At 35.7% G+C, this 21,541-nt stretch overlaps 1 protein-coding gene across 1 annotated transcript in view; it reads right to left on the bottom strand.

Moving 5' to 3' along the window:
* Positions 1-21,541, bottom strand: part of WDR70 (WD repeat domain 70) — a 126,709-nt gene that overhangs the window by 39,922 nt on the left and 65,246 nt on the right. Inside the window, exon 10 of the mRNA XM_063423131.1 lies at positions 15,963-16,137. Within this exon, the coding sequence (XP_063279201.1) occupies positions 15,963-16,137 (175 nt within the window). The remainder of the gene's footprint in view (positions 1-15,962; positions 16,138-21,541) is intronic.

The following is a 21,541-nucleotide window of genomic DNA, read 5'->3' as shown; positions in this document are numbered from 1 at the left end:
TCAGCAATTATATTTGCCTTTAAAAATAAATTTGCTCAGTTTACCAGTAAAAAGATTGTTTTCCTAACTTTGAGCTCTGTAAGCTTGCCCTCCATATATTATTCTGCAAAGAAATATAACCCTGAATTGTAATACTAAATCAAATATTCTAAAATGATTGAAGGTTGAAAAGAAGTTTTTACACATACTGGCAAACATTCATTGCAGTTTTCAAAGAAAATAATGTTTTTGGCCTCTGACCTCTTAATATTTTTAACAGATGTCTAATCTTGCTAACAAATCATTAGCAAAAAAAACTGTTATCAGAATGTTTCTAGCTGGAAAGACATGAAACAAAAGAACCAATGTACGCAATTCAAAAATTTGATTCAAGAAGGTAAGGGGAGAGCATTGAAACATAAGATAAAGATGTCAAGATAACTAGGGCAAAGTGTATCTACATATCTCCTTCATTACCCTTCTCCTTTTGTTGCAGAGGTGCCTGCTAATATGAAGTAATAGTCATGTGCCATAGAAAATTTGACAAGTTCATCAGTCCTTAACATTTTTAAGGGTTTAGTTACTTCAGCAAATTCTGCAGTAAACCACTATCTTCTGCAACTTCTTTAAAAGCTTTTAACAAATAAATCCAGCAATGTAAGCACTTTCCTCCTAGCTTTGTATTAGCACGTATATTTTTGTCAAGCATTTACAGCTGACTGTACTTGTGTGCAAAATGAGATGACAGGCATAAAACATGAAGCACATGTGAGAAAGGACACAGTTGCATGTATTGAAAGAAACAAAAATAACAGATAAATGTCAGGGTTTGCAATATTACCACACTCCCCAGAGAGAATGAGAGCCAGAAGATGAAGGGAAACCAGAGAACAGATTGGGAAGGGGTGAGGGTGGGAGCAAAGATACATGACTGGAGAAGCATCAGCAATGAGTATCCCTTGTACAAAAATCTGTACGGACTTAAGAGGACCCCTACAGGAAATGAAGACGGCGGTGGCCACATGAATGGTTTATCACAAAAGAATGACCTACTACAGAGCCACATGGCTATAGCTCTGCATCCCACAGCTGCCCTCCTGCTCCAAAACACTCAATAAAACTTATTCTAAGAAAAAGACAGACCTACTGAGGTTTGTTCACCTCAGAAATCCAAGCCACGTCCATGAGAAAAATAACAGTATGTTTAACTGCTGGAATTTTTGAACTTTCCACATTGTTTCTGGGATACAATATTTTACAGTAAGCCAACACTTTCCCAAGATTATAATGCTTCTCACATTCTGCCCCCCAGCTTTTCTTTTAATGAAACATTGAATGTCCCAGCCAAGATGTTCTTCTTATACCTAGCATCTTCTAGATTTTTTTTTAATTGCAAAGGCAGTAAATTAAAGCCAATCTTGGGGAAAATGAAACCCACAAAGATGGCTATATTAATCTTTCTGTGTTTAACAAATGCATAGCAAAATATTACTTATTTATTAGTGTGAACACAGTCAACCATACAACCACAATCGAGATTTATTGGTTTCAAACATGAGGCAGAATGCTGGGACTAGCTCAGCAGAGCTGCCTGACAAGCAAGTCCCAGGCCATGTACAGCTACTTGAGTTTTAAATGGGTCTTTTCACCTAAGATACTGACAGTAAAATAAAATAGCTCACACTGACAATAGTCTATTGCAAAAGTTGTAATTTTTAACTAACGTAAAAGCCTTCCAAGATGACATATTGTCATAGGCTAGGCTCAAGGTGACGAAAGTATGATTTACAAAGCTACAAGAAGAAAACAAATAAACAAACCAGAAATCTCCTTTTTAGTCATTACTGACCAAAGCTGTCTGGGTCTTTGTTGAAAGTGATCCCATCAGAGACAGACAGCATCTCAGAGCTGTGATCACAGCTGACAAGACAGACAGGTTCCCAAGGCATGAGTTACACTCTCCAAACTTCTACTTAGTCATCCCACCTTCAGTCAACCTCTGCTGAAGGAACTGTATCTCCTTTGCTCTCAATTATAATCCACAAAAGAAATGTAAGTGTACTTTCTGGATTTAGTGTACCAATTAAAAATTGCCAGGTCCACATATGTCAGCTGAATTCAGGAATTTCTCAATATTTTCCCTGAGCAGGCAGTTGCAGGCTATATCAGATGGTTTCCTTAAGTCTCTGTAAACATGATCCCTGGGCTTTCAATTTATGTGACAGCTCTTCAATACCACTTCCCGTGGTGTAGAAATGGATGCTGTTTCAGTAATGAGCACACTGATGCAGAACAAGACTAACTTGTGAAATCTGAGGTTCTAGTGTTTACATGATTACGCTCTTACATGATTTTCTGTCCTCTGTAACTACAACTCAGTGACATGTACACGTATAATTAGGAGACCTAAAACACTGCTTTTGTCTCAGTCCTAATTAATCAGTTATAAATACAGTAGCCCAACCTTACTTGTCACAACCAGGACATCTGACTAACAATCGTATTTGACTGTCCTGTGCATCCATTATATTCTCATCTGTTGCAACTAAGGCCTTTTTTCTTGGTGACAAGTCTTCAGGATTTCTTATTCTCTCACACTCAGCAGTGGTTCAACACCCTTCAATAATCCCTCACATGTATTTCACTAAGAAGTTTACCTAATTTTTTGCAATTACTGAACCCACAAAAGACTTGGCTCTTTTTTTTTTCAAAATGTTCAAATGTTCTGTAGTTCTTCTTGAGCAGCTACATTGCAATGAAAAACCTACATAATGAGGAGAAAAAAAAAGGTACATAGTTAATTTTAAAATTAATGGAATCTTCAATGAATCATGCATTATATTATGCAATTGTGAATGAAAATAAAAACACAAGTGCGAAATACTTAGTCAGAAAAGGCTTGGAAGTTATGGAAAAGAGCAGTCTGAGAAGAGTCATACAGTGGTGTAGCCAGTCAAGGTGAAAAATAATTTGGTGTTTCGATAATTGAAATTATCAAAAAAACTTGATTTCTGTTTAAAAACCCCGAAAACATTTACACAGAAAGCAATGAGCCTTGCATTGCATGAGTGGCAATGAAAGCCACCTGATACATTTGACTACACACAAGTTTAGGCAAAACAAGGAAGCATGCAAGCCAGCCTGTCCTAGAGATGTCTCTGATCCATTGTAGAGTGGTGAGAAAGTCCCTCCTATCTGCCCATATTTCCTTTACCAGGAAGAACATTCAAGAATATAAGAATATTGCTGACCATAGAAATAATTTCTTCTTGTTTAAGCTTATTCATCAAGAAATATCTCAGGAAAACATTTTAGAAAGATGGCTTCTTAACAGCATTGCTAAATATTTGCCTCAAGGTTTGAAAATGAAACCCAGCTGAGTGTTTGGCTGCACAGTTAAACTTTGCATTTGAGAAAATAACCTATCTTGGCCACAATAATGATAAATATTACTAATAAAAATAGCTTTTGGAAATTATTCAGTTGGCTTCCTTTGGGGATTTTTTTACACTGCATGAGAAAAACACACAAGGATGTAAAAGAAACTTTCTTCTGTATCTTTTCATAACTTATCTAACCCACTCGTATTACTCTAGCAAATTTACATTTTTCCTCCTTTGTACCATCATAAATACGACTTTTGTAAACAAACAAAAAAAAACCCCATGACTGAAAATACACAAAAATCTACATAAAGTTAACATTTCTGGTTCAGTAATCTTTGAATCAAAAAAGGTGCAGTTCATAGGGAGTTATCAAAGATGGCTGTGTAATAAATCTATTTGCCTGCTAGAAATAGTAGCTAATACACATATATTCTAAGAGGATGGGTGTATTTCTCTATGAAATGAATGCATTTTCACTGAACTTCTTGCAACATAGCAAGCTATTCTTCTACATTCTTTAATTTTTTTTCCTTATAAAAATGCACTGTAAACCATCATGCCATATTATCTTTGCATATTATTTAAAAATATGTAATTTTTTAAAACTATGGATTTGGTTTTATTCATTTAGACGAAACAATGAAGATGGAAGAATGCCTCAGTTAAAGAGGTAAGGGATGTTCTTCCTCATGCACGTCAGTGATAAAAGGAGCATTCTCAAGTAAACTTCATTTTCTTTTCAAGCAATAGTCTCATCTCAATTTCAGAGTTCCTTCTTCGATGTTGCTTTTTTCTCACAATAGTTTTACATATTTGACTACCTAAATAAGCAAAAAAATAAAAACCCTATACACTTGCAAGCAAAAAACTAGTAAAGCAGGAAAAATAATTTCAAAAATTGTTTTTAGTCATTTACACTAATAGAACAGTGTTCCAAGTTAGCTTTCAGAGCAGCAATGAAGTAACTCAGCATTAGTGAGTGAAAAAGCTAGTAATACATTTAGAGAAAAAGTTGTTCGCTATCCTACAGTGCAATTTCTGATTATATTTCAAACATGGATCACTTTTAAAATTAGCTTTCTTTTTTAACAGACATTAAAACATATTACTATTTTAAGTATGAGAGGAAAGAAATTTTTTGCTTGCAATTAACATCCTTGAATCAATTAATCCCTTCTGTCTCGTGTAACATAAAAAATAAGATTATTATTAAAGGTATGGAAATATAAAAACGTCTGAATTGATATCCAAGAGTCCTTCAAACAGGCTGCAGCATTTCATGAAAATTTGTCTCTGATGACTGAGAATTGCTACAGAACTTTTCACTCTGCATGTAGCTTTCTTCTCTACCATAAATGTTTGCTATCTGCATCAAACCCCTCTTTCCTCTTCTTTTTCTATTTCCATGATGTAGTACTTCCTTCTGCTGCCATTCCCTTTGACAACTAGCATCCCTAGAATTCTTTTCCATCCAACAAAAAGATTCCTTTCATTTTCTCATTCTAGCCTCCTAGTTTCACTTCAGCACAATACTTCACACTTACACTCAGTGATTTCCTATTTCTTCCCCACCAGCAATGGCACCCTCACAGCATAGCGAAATACAAATTTCACAAACAGCAATTCATGTATCTCAAAACCTTATTTGCATTACCCACTTTTCCCAAAATAGCACCATGTTCCTCTCTCTCTCAACTTTTCATCCAATACTGCCTTCTCCTCCACGCTCACTCCCTGTCAATCCCTCAAATATATTCCATTTGAGAATGCTACTTGAATTTCCTCTTGAGTCCCAGGATTATCCCTGACAAATTCAACATGGGATGCTATCCTCACCCTTACTGTCATCAGCCTTGGGGGAAAAGTGTCTATTTTCTGTTCTCCTTCTTCACTGTTTTATGAACTCCAGTATCTCCTGCACACTATCTACATGTTGGCTCCCTTCTTCACTATTCTCTCTCATACATGACTACCTTTCAGTTTCTCTGGCTATTCACTGCTACTCATTCCCCTTGGTCACTGAATTTCTCACTCTACAGTGTATTTGTACACACTTTATTCACAATCATGACTCCCAATATTTTCACGCCATTAAACGGCCTTCCAAAAAAAGGTACATCATTGTCTCTCTGCTGAACATCTTAGTTCACCTTGACATCACTCTGTGAATGTTTAGCTGGCAATACAAATTCAACATGATGAAAGTTCTTCCTGATTTTCTTAAATGGATACCATATCTTCTCAATTTCTCTGGAAGGTCTCACCTCCTTTAACCATTCATCATAAGAAAAATTTTGTTACATGCATCCCAGTGTGTCATCTCCTTTCTGTCACACATTGTAAAACATACTGTATAAATCCAACCAATAACCCACTGCCAGTATCATTACTTTAATGTGTTTTTCCTCTTTGTTTTCTTGATAATGGTTCTTTACTTTTAGGGGTCCAGTCTTGCCTCATTTTGTCTTTTTAACAGCTGTATTTCACCAATGAATTAAATACACAGTATTTCAATTACAGCAATTACAGATCATTCATTTAATCTGCAAGCACATCTGTGCTTTTCTCACCAAAAAAAAAAAAAAAAAATCAAACCAAATAAAACTACCACTCCTTTATCTGCAACACATGTGGACATACAGTAAATTATCAGGTAAAAAATTAGTTACAAATAGTAACCAAGTTTGTACATTGTCTTGTTTTTGTTTGCTGGTGTAAACATCTTACCAATTTGACACTGACAGCCATCTTTGGTTAGGAAGGAAGTCAAAACTGAAGTTTGTTTTACACATGCAGACAGACAGCACCACACATTATTGCAGCCCTACCTTGCCCTCCCACCTCAATGCAACAGCCAAGAAACCACACTAACCTGTCTGGAATACAGAAAACATTCCTATACCTCGGACAACTCCTACCCAGTTTGGCAGCACACTTCAACACATCAAATAGTGAAATCAAGCAGGCATTTTCATTTTTGTGACAAGCAACAAGCCAATGGCAATGCTTTCTGCTGACTGCAACAGGTGCCCCTACTTCTTAAAGGCCTCCTCAAGCTCCTCAAGGCAGTCTGGAATATATGCCAGTCCTCTTGTCACAAGGGCAGGGATGCAGTACCTGTCCTCGTGCTGCTCTTGTGAGCCATGGTGAGACAGCGTCTATAAAGGTCTGCACAGTGTACTCTGATGGCCTCACCAGGATGAAGTTTGCTTACAGATCTCAGACTCCCCAGAGGGACCAGAGAACTGCATAATGGTGAGGACAAAAAGAAGGCTAGTGAGCCAGGATGCTATTTATATTCTCATATCACAGGAACATGTTGACTACAGCAGCTACATTCATCAGGAGCTCCTAGTCCATAAAAAAACCACAGAATCCACAATTATCCAATGAATTCGAGTTTTTAGAGCAACTCTCTCTTATATGAATTAGCATAGTACTTAATAATTTGGCCATCCCATCCCAATCTTCACAAAATGCACTAAGTATAGAATGAAATTTAGTGCTGATTATGGGTGACTACTTTGAGCACAAAACAGTCTCATGCCAAATCTCAGAGTGATACTTGTTCATAGCGCAAAGTGAAACAATAACCATAAAGGAATTTTTTACAAACTCCAAATACTGCTTAATCTAAATGAAAATTACATATGCTAAAATATCTAAGAATATGCTGATATTCTTAAAATGATAATACACATTCAGAAAGTCTATTGAACTAGAATGTCATTATAAGTCTCTGGACATGGAGACATTATATATGTATTTACTCATAAAGTGTAAAACACATAGGTACTCATATCCAACTCCAAGTCTAGTTCTCTAGCTCATGAGAAATTTAGAACTTGGTTTAAGGAAAGCAGCTGTTTCACAGATGTATCTGATTTCAGTCTGTGTAGTATCACTGCAGTCATACATTAAATAAAACACAGCTGGACAATGCTCCACCTCTTTCACCACCCTCTCTGCTAACTGTTTAGCACTAACATCTGTTGAAAACAAACTTTAGGAAATAGGGAGATCATGAAAAAAAACCCTTTATTTTGAAATATTTTGCACTGGAAGAAGATTTGCTTACTTATGAAGAAAGTCTCATATATATTCAATCAGATTTTAATTATGAGATTTATACCTAGAGTTGCAAGAAACCTGTTCACTGAAGCTGTCTTACAAAAAATATTATTACAAATCCCTTTAATTTCATATGATTGGCTTAGTTCTGTACCTACTGCCAAGATATGTTTTAGCTGTCCAGTTTATCCTCTCACTGATAATCACAGACATAAAAATAACTTGTTTGGCTTAAAATCTTATTACGAATTCTCCAGAAATGCCATTAAAATATTTTCAGTTAAAGTTAACAAGACATACATTCTTTAGGAATTGACTACAGTCTCTAGTGTATCATGGTCAATTATTTACACTGTATCCCCACAGAAGTACACCTCTTAATGGAAGTAACTATGAATCAATTGTTCTCTCTATAGGGAAAAGGTTGTTCTTTATCAGACTTCCTAAGTTAAATGTATGTAACCGAATGTTACATACAAAACCTATGCCTCACTATAACTTTTGTCCTGCAAACCTGTACGTTCCATGGCTCAGAAGCCATTTCCTACCTTTCCTGGGTTTAGTTCACTTGTTCAAGCTGTAACAACTTTCCTTTTGTTAACTATTTTAAAATGTGGGAGTCTTTGGCTTCTGTAATAAAATAATTTTAATGACCAAGAGTTGTACGGAAATGTACTTTTCACTGCTTTTAGGAAATTCACAGCATAATCCTGCTGTTCATCTCCTCACAAGCTTCAAGAAATTGTGATCTATTATGAAGCACAATGAGATACATTTGGAGGCAAACTCAGCTTTCTACACATCAAGCACAACAGTCTTTTCATAATTTACAAACTCCATCAGACTCCAGACCACTGAAGTGTTCAGCTTGCTTAAGCAATGCATATACTACAATATCTAAAAGCCATTTCTCTGATAAGCCAAACCACTCCAGAGCTCACTTCTTGTCAGATCAGAATCTAGTATTTGTACACTTCATTTTTTTGCCTCTGTAAAAAAGGAAAATTTTCTCTAAAGTAACAAAGCTAGCTCAAGAAGGCTTTTATTTTTTCTATTATTTTTCATTATTTTGTCTATTTCTGTAACACTATTCATGTTATATTAATATTAATAGCACTACAATATTAATAAAGCCAATCACTATAATGCCTACTCTTCTCAATTTGTAATTTTGAAATTATTTCTGTAGGTTCTACTTTTAGCTTTCCAAATAATAAAACAAAGAGAGATATATAGTCCTTGTGGGATAAGCCTTTTTCCTTTAACCATACATGAATCCAAAGTGAAATCCTTTAACCTATTTTCACTGGGGTGTGACAGACTTCAGGATTTAGAATTGCCTTTCATCACTATATTAGATAGTGCAAACATTTAGATAGTTCTTAACTATAAACTGTTTATTACATAAGAGAGAAATGCACTTAGAAATACAGCAGGGCACATTTTATCTCAGCATATGATTGTCAGATTCTTTACTGGGGCTGGCTTCAGGGCACAGATAGTGATGTACTGGCTAACCCAGACGTATACAAAGAGGAATAATATATGAATCTGTTAATATTTGCTGCTGGCAAGCATGAGTGTGATTTCCAGTTTCTGGAACAGAGGTCTGGCACATACACATATGGAATGAAAGGGTGGAATATTATGGATATGGAAAACTTACCTTAAGTTTGAAAGGGGAATATAGTATATTTGGATATCCTTCATCTTGTATTTACACAAGAAATTTCCAGATGTAGCCAGACTGCCCTCTTCAAAGCATGAAGCTTGTTACATACTTGGAGGAAATTGGAAGGTTTCCCTGCTGTTTAGCTGTAGTAGTGATATTCAGCAAATTTAAGAACAGTCACTGTAAACTGTTTCTATTAAATATTGACATTTCACTGGAATATTTTTAATACTGTGGAGATATCAATATAAACATTGAATTCTATATATAAAAAAAATCCTCCAAATAGACAAGTGAATATTCCATGGTGAAAAAAGATTAGTAAAACCTAGCTGGTGAGAAAAAAACATCATTCTCTAGTGCTGTGATGGACAAAATGCCAAAAACACACAACGGACTCGTAGAAGCTGCATCTAAAAAGGCATATGTATAGTAGTTTTCTAGTGGACAGACATAAGACATTTCAGGAATTAATTACTGACAGCCATGTCTTTTGCATGACAGCATAAGCAAAATTATTCTGTAACTGTGCAAAGATTCAACAGCTTCATCTTCCTAACACCTATGGGTACAAATCCCCTCAAAGGACCTTCCAATTAATGGGAAAATATTTACAGCAAGTCTCAGATCTTACCACTAGTTTTGATCACTCTGTCTTGGCAGCATCAGCTGTAAAACTCATCATGAACAGCAAAATAAAGCTTGCAAAAAAAATTTCCAAGTAAAATCTGGACTTGCATTCCCATTAGAAAAAAAAAAAGTTTTTCACGTAAAAAATTTTAGTTACCTAAATCTGTGTCCTTAGTTATACAGTATTTTTAAAAAATGGCTACAGTACTTGTGAAACCTTTTGTCTCTAAAAACTCTACTGTAAAAATTCCAACAGCACACCACAAAACTAAAGCTTATAGAAACCCTTTCAAGGCAAACCATCACTAAATATAGAAATGTATTTATCTTATATCTATAAATCATGTAATTATTTGGAAAATACTTTTAACATGACCATTTGTAATTAAAATGTACATAGCTTAGATCTGTTTAATTTCAGGGCATACTGCAACATTTTACTTTTCTTCCCCTTACATTTTGAGGATAGGGTAGCTTAAGGGCATGTGGAAAACAGGTTATTGGGATTACCACTTGATCACACCACTTTTGGGAATATTCATGTGGGCAGTACCTTATTATAGTGTTGAATTTCAATATTATTGTGACTTTTAAGTTCTGCAAGACCACTTAGAGCATTAGCTAAGTAATTTAAACTGACCAAAACATAAATTATTCCAGCAATTTAAAATGAGAGTAAGGTTTTAAAACCAGGAGAAGAGAAAATGCTAGCAAAGCTGTAATACAGCAATACTGTATCAATTTCTCACTTTTGAGCTGAAGAATGGAGTTAAACCTATGGCTAAGTCTTCTGTGAAACAAGAAAGTAAAAAAATAGATGTTAATCACTCACTGTAAAAATATTTCTATGACCAATGAATCAATTTGCTTAATGAGGACTATGCTGAAAATTACAAAACATTATGTCTTTCATGGTCAGATTTGCACTATATAAAAAAATAAACCAATTACAGATATAAAAGACAAACCTGTTACAGAGGTATTTGTCAAAACTAATTTTTTACTACTTACAGTGCAGTCAGTAAATACGTAAAAGATAGGTAAAAGCTTATTAAAACTACTAAAAGTTTATAACCAAATTTAACATAGCTAGGAAAAAAAACCCAAAAAACAAAAAACAAAACAAAACAAAAAAACCCAGACAAGACTCTGAGTTTGCAAGCTGTTTTCTCAAAAGCATTTAAAAGATATGACCACTTCTCCTAAAAACTCTGCCTCCCAACATCCTTACTAATATTTTTGTATCACAGCTGCAATGATATACCATAAAATAGGTGATGTGTGAAACTGTGAAACATGATTCAACCTGTCATACACAGAGAAGTTGCTTATGCAGTTCCTGTGCTGAGCACATCCAGGAAAAGCTGAAGGAAAAAAATTTGCTTAACAGGTTGCTTCATCAGGTGGTTTGAAATATTAAGAAAGGTTAACTAAGAAAGGATTTTGCCCCAGAAAAGCCTATTTGTAATGAAAATGAAATGAAAAACAGCTCAATCCTTTCTTGCCTATCATGGAAAATGCGGGGAGATTTTGTTCATTGAAGAGATTTCAATTTTAACTCACAATATGCTTCAGAAACTCCTTCAGTCTTTCCCTGTCTCTATGAATGAGATGTTCCCATTCCTGGACAGAAAAATCAGACACACAAAGATTTACTGATGGCAAGACATTCTGCATTCTTAATACTAAAGACTGACTCCATGGATATCAGTTTGTTCAGAAATATGTACTAACTATTACAGACTTGCAAAAAGCTCTGAATGGGCAAGCACAGGCAAGGTGAGGAATTTGAACTTATTTGAACTGCAGGTAAACTTTTCACTGCACTGCCCTGTGAACCAATAATTTTTGAGGTCCTATCTTATTTTGACCACTAATGCTCTTCAACTCTCCATATTTGCCAGACACTTTTCTCAATGTCTCTGAACACTTAAACTGAAAATGTTCTAATGTGTTGTGTTATGATTGACTATTTCACACTGTTGTTTCCACTATTCATTCAAAGTATGAAGGAAGTTATTTTTTATGTTCTTTGAATCTGTTATTTTAAGCCAAGTTGAAGTGTTCATAATATTTCAAATACGCTGACAGATCACTCTGCTAATGTGCACTGCAAATTCACATGTACATGAACCTTAAAGAAATAACATGCACTGACAAAATAACATACATGAGAAAATAACACAGATTTATGACAAAACAAAAAATCCTCTGAGACAGGTGATTATAATGGATCATGATCCTGCCGAGGAAGTTTGGAAAAGGCAAGGCAGAGCTGGAATGAATTTGGCTTAACTTCAGCATTAGCAAGTTACCAATGTCAGTGTCATGAATTAAGGAAAAATCTTCCTCCAAAAGTTCCAAAAGTGTTTTTACTCTCACTGCATACAGCTGGGAGATTTGGAATCATACCAAAAAAGAGTGGAAGTAAAAAACTGAATGAAACATTCATGGTGCTTATTACTAGTCAGAAGTGAATTATCACACACCAAAATCACTCCCTAGGCACAGCAACGTAATGTAAAAAAAACCCAAAAACGAGATACTGAAATGGTTGAAAAGTGGCTTGGAAAAACACAACAAACTGTTGAAGATAACTTACAACAAACAGCTACTTTGACTTCAGCAGAATGCTTAAAATATGACATAGACAAGATCTTGTTTTCCTCTAAATTAAAAATCAAGAATTATTTAATCACACCATTCTAGACCAAGTTCTACACTGTGGAGCAGTGTACAACACAGGTGATGTGTCTGTGGTGATGGGGATACCACTGCACAACAGGTTCATTTTTAATTTCTTCACCCATTGATTGACACATCGGTATGATTCCTGTAGACAGGTATAAAAGTAACAAGTATAAGAAGCAGAGAATGAAAAAAACCTATACTAGCAGTCAGAAACTATGGCTACAGTGGCAAAGAAGATTTGTGCTGTAGTTTTCGTCTTGCAAAGTGGTACAGTGATGGCTTCCCACCAACACTGGACATTATGCCTGCCTCTAATGGGCACCCCTTTTGCTCTTGGAAAGGGCATCATCAGACTCTCCTTCCTACTGAGGTACTCACTTCTGCCCTTGGAACTGCTGCTTCATACTTTAATAGACAAGAGGCAATGGGCGGCAACTGATGCAAAGGAATCACGAGGAAGAACTTTTTACTGTGCAGTGACCAGGTACTGGAAGAGATTGCCCAGAGAGGCTGTGGTGTCTCCCTCACTGGAGATATGCAAGAAGGATCTGGACACAATCGTGTGTCACGTGCTCTGGGATCGCCCTGCTCAAGCAGGGAGGTTGGACCAGATGACCCATTCTGTGATTCTGTGCTGCACTGATGTGAGAATGCAGGGACTTTTTCTGTGGGAAAACAGGGACTTTACATTTTCACCGAAGCAAACAGAAACCTCCCCCTCTATAGGCTCTGTGTTTGACAGTAGTTCATACTCAACTCAAAAAAAAAAGCCTCTAAAAATCTTCATGGATGACCAGGATAAACACTACAGGTGTGTATCTAGTGTGAACCATAATATCTGGATGGACAATCTTCATGGATTTCATTTGTGCAGTTACTGTCGTATGCAGGAACAGTGGTGGGCACTCAAGATCAGGGTTGAAATATCAATTACTTTCTTGCACAAAGGCAAAATCAAACTCAGTCACAGCAGGCCTTTATGGGGTCATCCCTGTCATGACAGTACAATCAAATAAGCTACAGTTAATTTTAAACACCTTCCTGAACCTCTCCTTTCAGCTGCATGTGGACCAGGCACACAGCACAAATAATGGTGCCGGAATCATTCTGAACTGATCAAGAATAAGAAAATATGGCAACTATTTTCTGCTTTCAAACACTAGTGACTTATACTACTGACTCAATAGGGCTTTGTCAAGATAAATACAAATGCTTTCTTAATTTTGACTTGAAAGCCAGTTGTATTGTAGCACAACAAAAACTGTATATACATGGCTCTACTCTTGTTTTAACAGAACCAAATGGTATTTGCTGGATGGGCACTACAGCTTTCTGTTCAAAAATCAGAAGTTAATATTTCTAATTTACATTTCTTCAAGAGGTTTAACACTCACACCTCAACCTTTCACAGCTTTACCCATTTTCATGTGTCACACACAATTTGTACTCCAAGAACTGCATCAATTTGTAATAACTTAGCATTTTCTTGTTTGTTTTTGCAAGCATCTCTGTATCCTGCCAGGCCAGTAACTGCTTTCACCATTCCACTACAGGAGTCAGTCTCATCCTACTTTTTCTAGCTGTTGTATTGAACACATGTTCCATTTGAAAATTCTTTTCTTATCACTTCTCCATCCCCAAATATAAGATGAAGGCCTTTTCTAATTGTTTAATCAAGATGCCTTTTGAAACACTTGATTCTAACTATACACAGGGATCTCCGGAGGACACCAGCAGTCTTAGGTAAGAATACCACTAAAAATCAAATTTATCTGCTCCTTTACTCAAAAATCTTGCACACTTCTTAATGAAACCAACAACAACAAAGACAAAAATTCTTTAAACATTAAAAATGTAAAACCAAGAACACCACCAACTTAATTTCCACTAGAAAATCACTTTAGTCTTGCCTTGTTATACAGGGGTCATCCATTGGAAATTGCACAAGATGCACAGGATATATCTTTAAATTACTCATAATCACCTTAAACTGCACTCAATCAGAATTGCAATATGTCATCTTACAGACACAGAAAAGTTCACAAGGAAAAGCACATGAAAAAGCAGACTACCAAGAGCTCTATTGTTAAAACTACACCAGAAAGCTTAATATTTCAATACTGTATATGTTAAAATAAACAACACACACAGGTGATGAAAGCCAGTCTCTGAAAAATTTATTATTCTGTTAGAACAAGTTTACACTTAGGATGAATTCTCAAGCTTTGTGCCATTAGGAAGTTTTACTAGGTTTATAGTGGAAATAAAAACAGAAATAAAAATAGATTACAATCCCAAAATACAGGCTGTACTCTGAGTATGATCCACAGGCTTGCTTTTCCTTTTAAATCTATACATTTCCTCTTGCCTCCAGCAATCAAATCTTTCTAAATCTTTCTAAATCTTTGTAAAAAGCTGCCCAGATTGTCTGTTTTCCTTTTTAAAATCATATATTTTGAAATATGAAGTTGAACAGACAAAGGCAACCTGTATTTGTTCAGTTTTACTTCCACAAAGCCATCCTACTGGAATTGTACAGCTTTCAGCGATTTATGACACCAGTTTCACGATTGCCTCATTTCCTCTGTATTCTTATTCTGGCTTTAGAAAAAATTGACCCTATTTCCATTTTCTCCTTTAATGCATGCCATTGGTATCTATCCCACTGAATCTTCTCTGCATAAGATGGGCATAAAGACAGGATATGAATGATTTACTAGGATGATTAATAAAACTTAGTCTGGTGAAATTGCACTTGACATTGCAAAATTAAACTCTTGGAACTGTACTGGTTTATAAGCTACACTACAAAAAGCACAGAGAGCACTGAATGTTCCCAGCTTCAAATTATAAAGCAGTAGCAAAAATTATACTTGTCAGTTCAAAGTCATAATTACTGGAAATTGATTGTTTAGTTCTATACGAACAGAAATATTTCCTAATTTTGATAAGTTTGAAATAGTTTCCATTCTGACTCTGACCACAATGCATTTACATAAATGATTCAAATTTGCCTTAGTGTTAAGTTTTACACATTAGACAATATAACAACATTTGCCATTTAATATGCAGCATTGGCCATATCCTCACCCACTTAGATGCTATTCTTCTCTACCTACTGTATGGATTAATGAATGATGTCAGTATCAAGTTTTAAGAGTTACTCCTCAACATATTCAATATCTTAAATAAATTATGTAACAAGAAATTACAGCTTTTCCCACAAGCATTCCATCTGAAATGAATAATAATCTAGATACAGATATGTGGTCATTTTTTTTTTTTAAACACAGACTGCCAAGATTTTTTCCCAGCATTTGGAACTTAATAGCAGCACACTTAATGATCAGTTGTGGAAAGGAAGAAGAAATATTAAGTCATGCCTACGAGTTATTGGTTTTCAGGACAGAGGGGAGAGGAGAGGAGAGGAGGGAAATAAACAAAAATATGAAAATACCAAAATTGATTTTATCTGCTTCAACATTCACACTCAAATAATGGAAGCATATATTGTTATCAAATACCGGACTTACAGTCATATTCCTGTCCCAGATCTGGATAGAGCCATCTTGACAACCAGCTGCAATAAGTTTCCCATCTCTGCTGTATGTGCAAGTTGTAGGAATCACACGTTTACCTTGAACTGATCGTGGCTTAAATACGCTTTTGTGCTTTTTTTCATTGTTAACATCCCAAGTCCTCACAGTTCTGAAAAAAAGTTTAAATAAACAGTTGCTTCAGATAATGTTAATACATATAAAATAATTCTTCTTGCTATAAATCCAAACACCTTTTCCAGCACAGATGGCATATAATATTATTTAAAGTAAGTTTTAATGTCAAAACAGCATTAAGATACGAGGACAACTTTTCAAGTAAGAAATAACATGTTCACTAAAATGCATCTGAAGTTCAAAAAAATTAAAAATTAACAAAAAACCCAAACCAAAACACTTTTTCCAAAAACACTCATGTAAATACCTAAATTATTTAGAATTTGGAAGACAACAAGAAGTTAATACATAGGTAATACATGTTCTTCACTGCCACTGATCTCCACTTTCCTCAAGAAGAGGAAAAGTATCCAGTCCTCTACAAAGAATGAATACTTCAGGAAATAGGCATGAATGCTTATACAAATTCATAACTTAAACAGATTTCTTAACTATTCAGACATAACAACAACTGAATAAACCGTCTTTAATTGGCTGGTTATTCTTCAAACTTCATTTTTAAAGGCATTTTGAACACTAATTGTAATATTATTGTAGTTCTCTTCGACTAATCCTAAAGGTCTTGGAGTTCTGTTATAAAAATGTTCTTCAAATATTTTAGAGAGACTCATTTATGTGATACTGTTTTTTTCAAGTTGAATTTTTCCCACATTATTAGCAAAACAAATACATCCTTTCTCTTTTTAATGGAAAAAGAATATCTGCCTTTATCTTCACTGTTCCTTAGATACAGAAAAACATCCAAATGAGAGAGAACTAAAACATTAGGTACAGGTGGACCTTTTAAACTGTCTTAGATACAAATGTTTTCTGTCCACTTAATATGTTGAGGTCTTTCCATATAAAAATTCAAAACTCTTCTGGAATCTAATGCAGAGAAGAGTTTCCGAATTTGGCAAAGCAAGGAAGATCATTCACTTAGAAAGAAAAAGTCTCAAGGTTCTCAAGACAACCCCATTTGTTTAGACTATACAAACATTGCCTATGATCCAACAGCACATAATTCACCGGTCTCTAGCAAAGCAAATACAACTTTAACAGAGGCTGCCATTTCTCCAGAATAAGACAAGATACCACAGCACATTAGGAACTTCCGTCAGAGCTACAAGACCAGACAGGCCACAGAGCTGACATAAATAATTCTAGAATAAAACAGACAAGAAAATGAGCTGGAAATATCTCAGAGAGGTTACAATTAATTGCACGTTTAATGACAGTCATGAGAAATCAGTTAACTGTAAGTTAGAATGAATAAGTAGAATTAATCTCCTGTTGTTCATAATAAAGTCAAGGTTAGTTTCCTTTTTAAAAGTCTTCAAATCTCCTACCTGTAAGGCACCACCTCATTGCTCTACTTGGAGCTCTAGCATAAGACATTCAAGTGTTCTGATGATTAGTTTGGGTTTGAGGTTTTGGCAGGTTTGTTGTTTGGTGGTTTTAATTATTATTTTTATTTTAAATGAAGTATTATATTACAATTATGATTAGGTTGACTAGAAGATCTTCAGAAGTTGCTTTCATCCTCAACCATTATTTGATTCTGAGATTCTCTTTTTCATCTCCTTGTTTTGTCAATAACCATCTCAGTCTTCTGCCTTTCATTCACACTTTCTCCCACTGTTATATTTGCTGAAAACTCGAGTCTTTTTCCATTTCCCTTCCTTCATAATACTCAACCCCTTCTAAATCTCATTTTAATGTCCTATACCTTCAGCTTCTCTTCTTTCAGTGATGATCATCTCCTACTGAAAAGTTCTGTCCTGTCTTACAGTGCAAGTTCCCAAGGGCTGCCTTGGCACACCTCTTCTCAGGTGGTGCACAAGGTAACACAGTTATTTGCAGGGAAGTTCAGAGCCTGCCGTCCCCTTTCATTCCAGATGTCTCACAAGCATCTCAGATGTAGTTCCAGAAACAATTTCTTGAGAATCTTTTACCATCCTAATTCTTTATTTCTGTTGGCATGGAATGACTTTTTTAAAGCATTCCGTTTCCTCTTTTTAGGGCTCAATGTCCTGTCAAAACCTCAAAAATTGGCTACAGTAAGAGCATATTCAAACTTTTTTATCATTTTACCTTTCCACTCTAAAGGAAGAAGAAGCATTTGTACACTTTTATTCCTTAAAGAATACATTAAAAGAAGTATGAGCCCTAAATCAGCTGTAATATCAGCAGGTCAGTTGAAAAATCCAAGTTCTCTGAACTGCTGCTTCTGCTGCAGTCAGTTGGCCATATTCCCACACAGGTTACATGCCCCGTCAAAAATGCCCACATAGGCTACAGCATATATTTAACACTCCTCAATGTTTTCTTAATGTCCCCACACTGAGCATGTGTTTGCTGTTGCCTTGCTGCTACTGGATCTAATGAAAAATAATTCTACTAAAGTAAATACTTTATCAGAAACTACCTATATATTAGTTACAAATTTGTCAGTCATTCCCAGAGAAGCCTTAATTCTTGAGCTAAGATTGAGCTTTCTAATGTCTTCTTTCAGAGAAGAACTTTAAGTATTTTTATTTTTAATGGAAATATTTCCTACTTTTATTGTAAAGTGGACATCATATTGGAAACACATCTCATAATACTTCATGCAAAATTTCAGCTTAGCATGGTTTCTGACTGAATCACCACCAACTAAAACATCAGGAGTCATCTCTAAACTATGTACATTTTACATTTTCCTTCAGTCCAGTGAAAGACTTGAAGCAGGGATCACTGAAGGACCGTGGGGACATACCTTCAGTAGAATGAAAGGAGGTTTAGGCTGGACATTGGGAATAATTCCTTCACAGGATGGGTGATTAGACACTGGAATGGGCTGCCCAGGGAAGTGGTAGAGTCACCATCCTTGGAGGTGTTTAAAGAAAGACTGAACATGGCACTGAGTGCCATGGTCTGGTTGACCATGGTGGTGTTGGGTCACAGGTTGGAATCAATCCCAGAGACCTTTTCCAACCTAATTGATTTTGTGGCTGGACATGCCCCGGCCATGGCACTCACAGCCCAGAGAGCCAAACGTGTCCTGGGCTGCATCCAGAGCCCCGTGGGCAGCAGGGGAGGGAGGGGATTCTGCCCCTCTGCTCTGCTCTGCTGAGACCCACCTGGAGCTCTGCATCCAGAGCTGGGGTCCAAGCATAAAAAGGACATGGACTTGTTGGAGCAAGCCAGACAAGGCAACAAAGAAAATCAGGGGGCTGGAGCACAATTCCTATGAAGACAGGATGACAGAGCTGGGGCTATTCAGGAAGGAAAAGAGAAGGCTCTGGAGAGGCCAAATGCAACTTCAATTATTAAAAGGGGGCTTGTAAAAAAGATGGAAAGTGATTTTTACATGAGCAGATAGTGATAGCACAAGGGGGAACAGTTTAAACAAACAGAGGAGAGATTTAGGATCAATATTAGGAATTAATCCTTTACTACGACCATGGGTGGCATTGGCATATGTTGCTCAGAGAAGTTGTGGATGTTCATCTCTAGAAATGTTCAAGATCTGGTTGGACAAGGATCTGAGCAACCTGGTCAAGAGGGTGGCATTGCTCACCTTGGCTGGAAGAGAGGTGAGTTTAGAATTAGATGACCTCTAAAGTCTCTTCCAACCCAAACCATTCAGAGATACTGTGACTAACATCTAACTCCTCCCATTCGAGCCAGAAGGAAAGGAGATAAAATGGAAAAGAAGCATAGAAACACAAATAAGTTACCTTCAGGTAATAGTGTCTTTAAATGGGCAATATGGCAAAAAAATAACTTACCTTCAGATAATATTGTCTGTAAATTGGCAATATGGCAAAAGCATCTGGACAGCTTCCATATATATCCTCCCCTTCTGCTACTGACCCTCAATCAGCTTACCATATAACTGTCAACTCTTCGTTCATTATGTAATTATGATTCTGGGGTTTTTTCCTGGAATATTTTGTACCATTTAATGATTTCCTCTTCCTCAGACATAATGAAAAAATAAATGAGATTGCATTACAAAAGTTCTATTTTCACTTCCTAAGTTCTCTTAGGTCAATCTGTTGTTTGTGTGAAAATCAATAAAAAATTTACCCCTGCATCAATCAGATATTTTCCAGGACACTAATTTTGTTCAAAAAAACCTTCATCTAAGAGTATCTCCTCAGAAGTAAAAAAGTGAGAGATGAAGCAATCACACTGTTTTATGCCTAATGTTGCACCACTTAGTAGAAGTATAATATTAATATTTATCTGTTGATAAGCAGAACCATGGTATTTTTGAACTCCAGCAAAAACAAAAGAAAAACATTTCCTGAACGAGCCTTTTTCCACCTGAAAATAAACTATGTTTAATGAAAGTTTGTTCTTTAGTAAAAACTAGACATAGAGATTTTTTTAAAACTATACTTCTAACATTTGCTGTTGTTTGCTCATTACATCAAGTTTTAACACATTGAATGATAAGCAGTCCCATCAACGTTTATGATTTCTCTTTCACACATTCCTTTTCAATTCAAATATCCATGAAGAAGGCTTCACATGCACATTTAACTTTTTAAATCATGGAATGCACATCTGCAAAACAGATCTTGCAAAAGTGATTTTGTAAAGTTCTTGTATTTGCCAAGACCAATTCAAAGCAACTTAGAAAAGGAGGGGAATGTTCTTTTGGAAAGGTAATGTGGATATTTTCGTGACCACTGAAAACTTAAATGACACATAATAAACAACTAATTTAATTACTGAGGTTCAAGAGGAGATTTTGGCAGGTTTTTTTTCCTTAAAAAATGGTGTTTTTTCTCTTTTCCCCCTTTTTTCTCATGTACTTATGATGTTATTGTTAAGCTAAAATTTCTAATAAAATTAATTATTGGCAATGGCAATGCGTTACACAAATTATTATAGTTATGTAGTTGCATTTCCCAGACTGCAAGCACAGAAAATTTCTCTGTCATGAGTCAGCTAGACACTGCCCAAATACAATCTGTTGAAATTCAAGAAGTGAACCAATGCTAACTTCAAAAGCCAGACCTGCCAAATTCCAGTAAGCTTTTTTGTCTGTCCCACCTCCTCTGTTTCTACTGGACTGGAAAACTCTATTGCACAATGTTGAATGTTATTGGCATTTAACATGTTAAGTCTACTCTGAGTGATTAAGTCGACTCTTATCACTTGAAATACAAAAGAAGCAAAGAGTGCATTACTGATAAAATACAGATCAGTTTTAATGTTTTATATCTAATAACCTAATTATAGTGCTCATCTTTGCAATGTGTTATAATGTCTACCTATGTAATATAAAGTTGCAAAGTGGTAATATACTTCAAAATCATCATACCAATAATGGTGGCAATGGAATTGATCATGCCAGTACAGGATGACACCAGGTCATCAGTGATAGAAAACACATTTTTAAA

This window comes from Prinia subflava, chromosome Z (genome assembly GCF_021018805.1).
Source record: "Prinia subflava isolate CZ2003 ecotype Zambia chromosome Z, Cam_Psub_1.2, whole genome shotgun sequence".
In the NCBI taxonomy this organism is placed as follows: Eukaryota; Metazoa; Chordata; class Aves; order Passeriformes; family Cisticolidae; genus Prinia; species Prinia subflava.
Note: the sequence above shows the minus strand (reverse complement) of the source record. Positions and strands in the feature narration are given on the sequence as shown.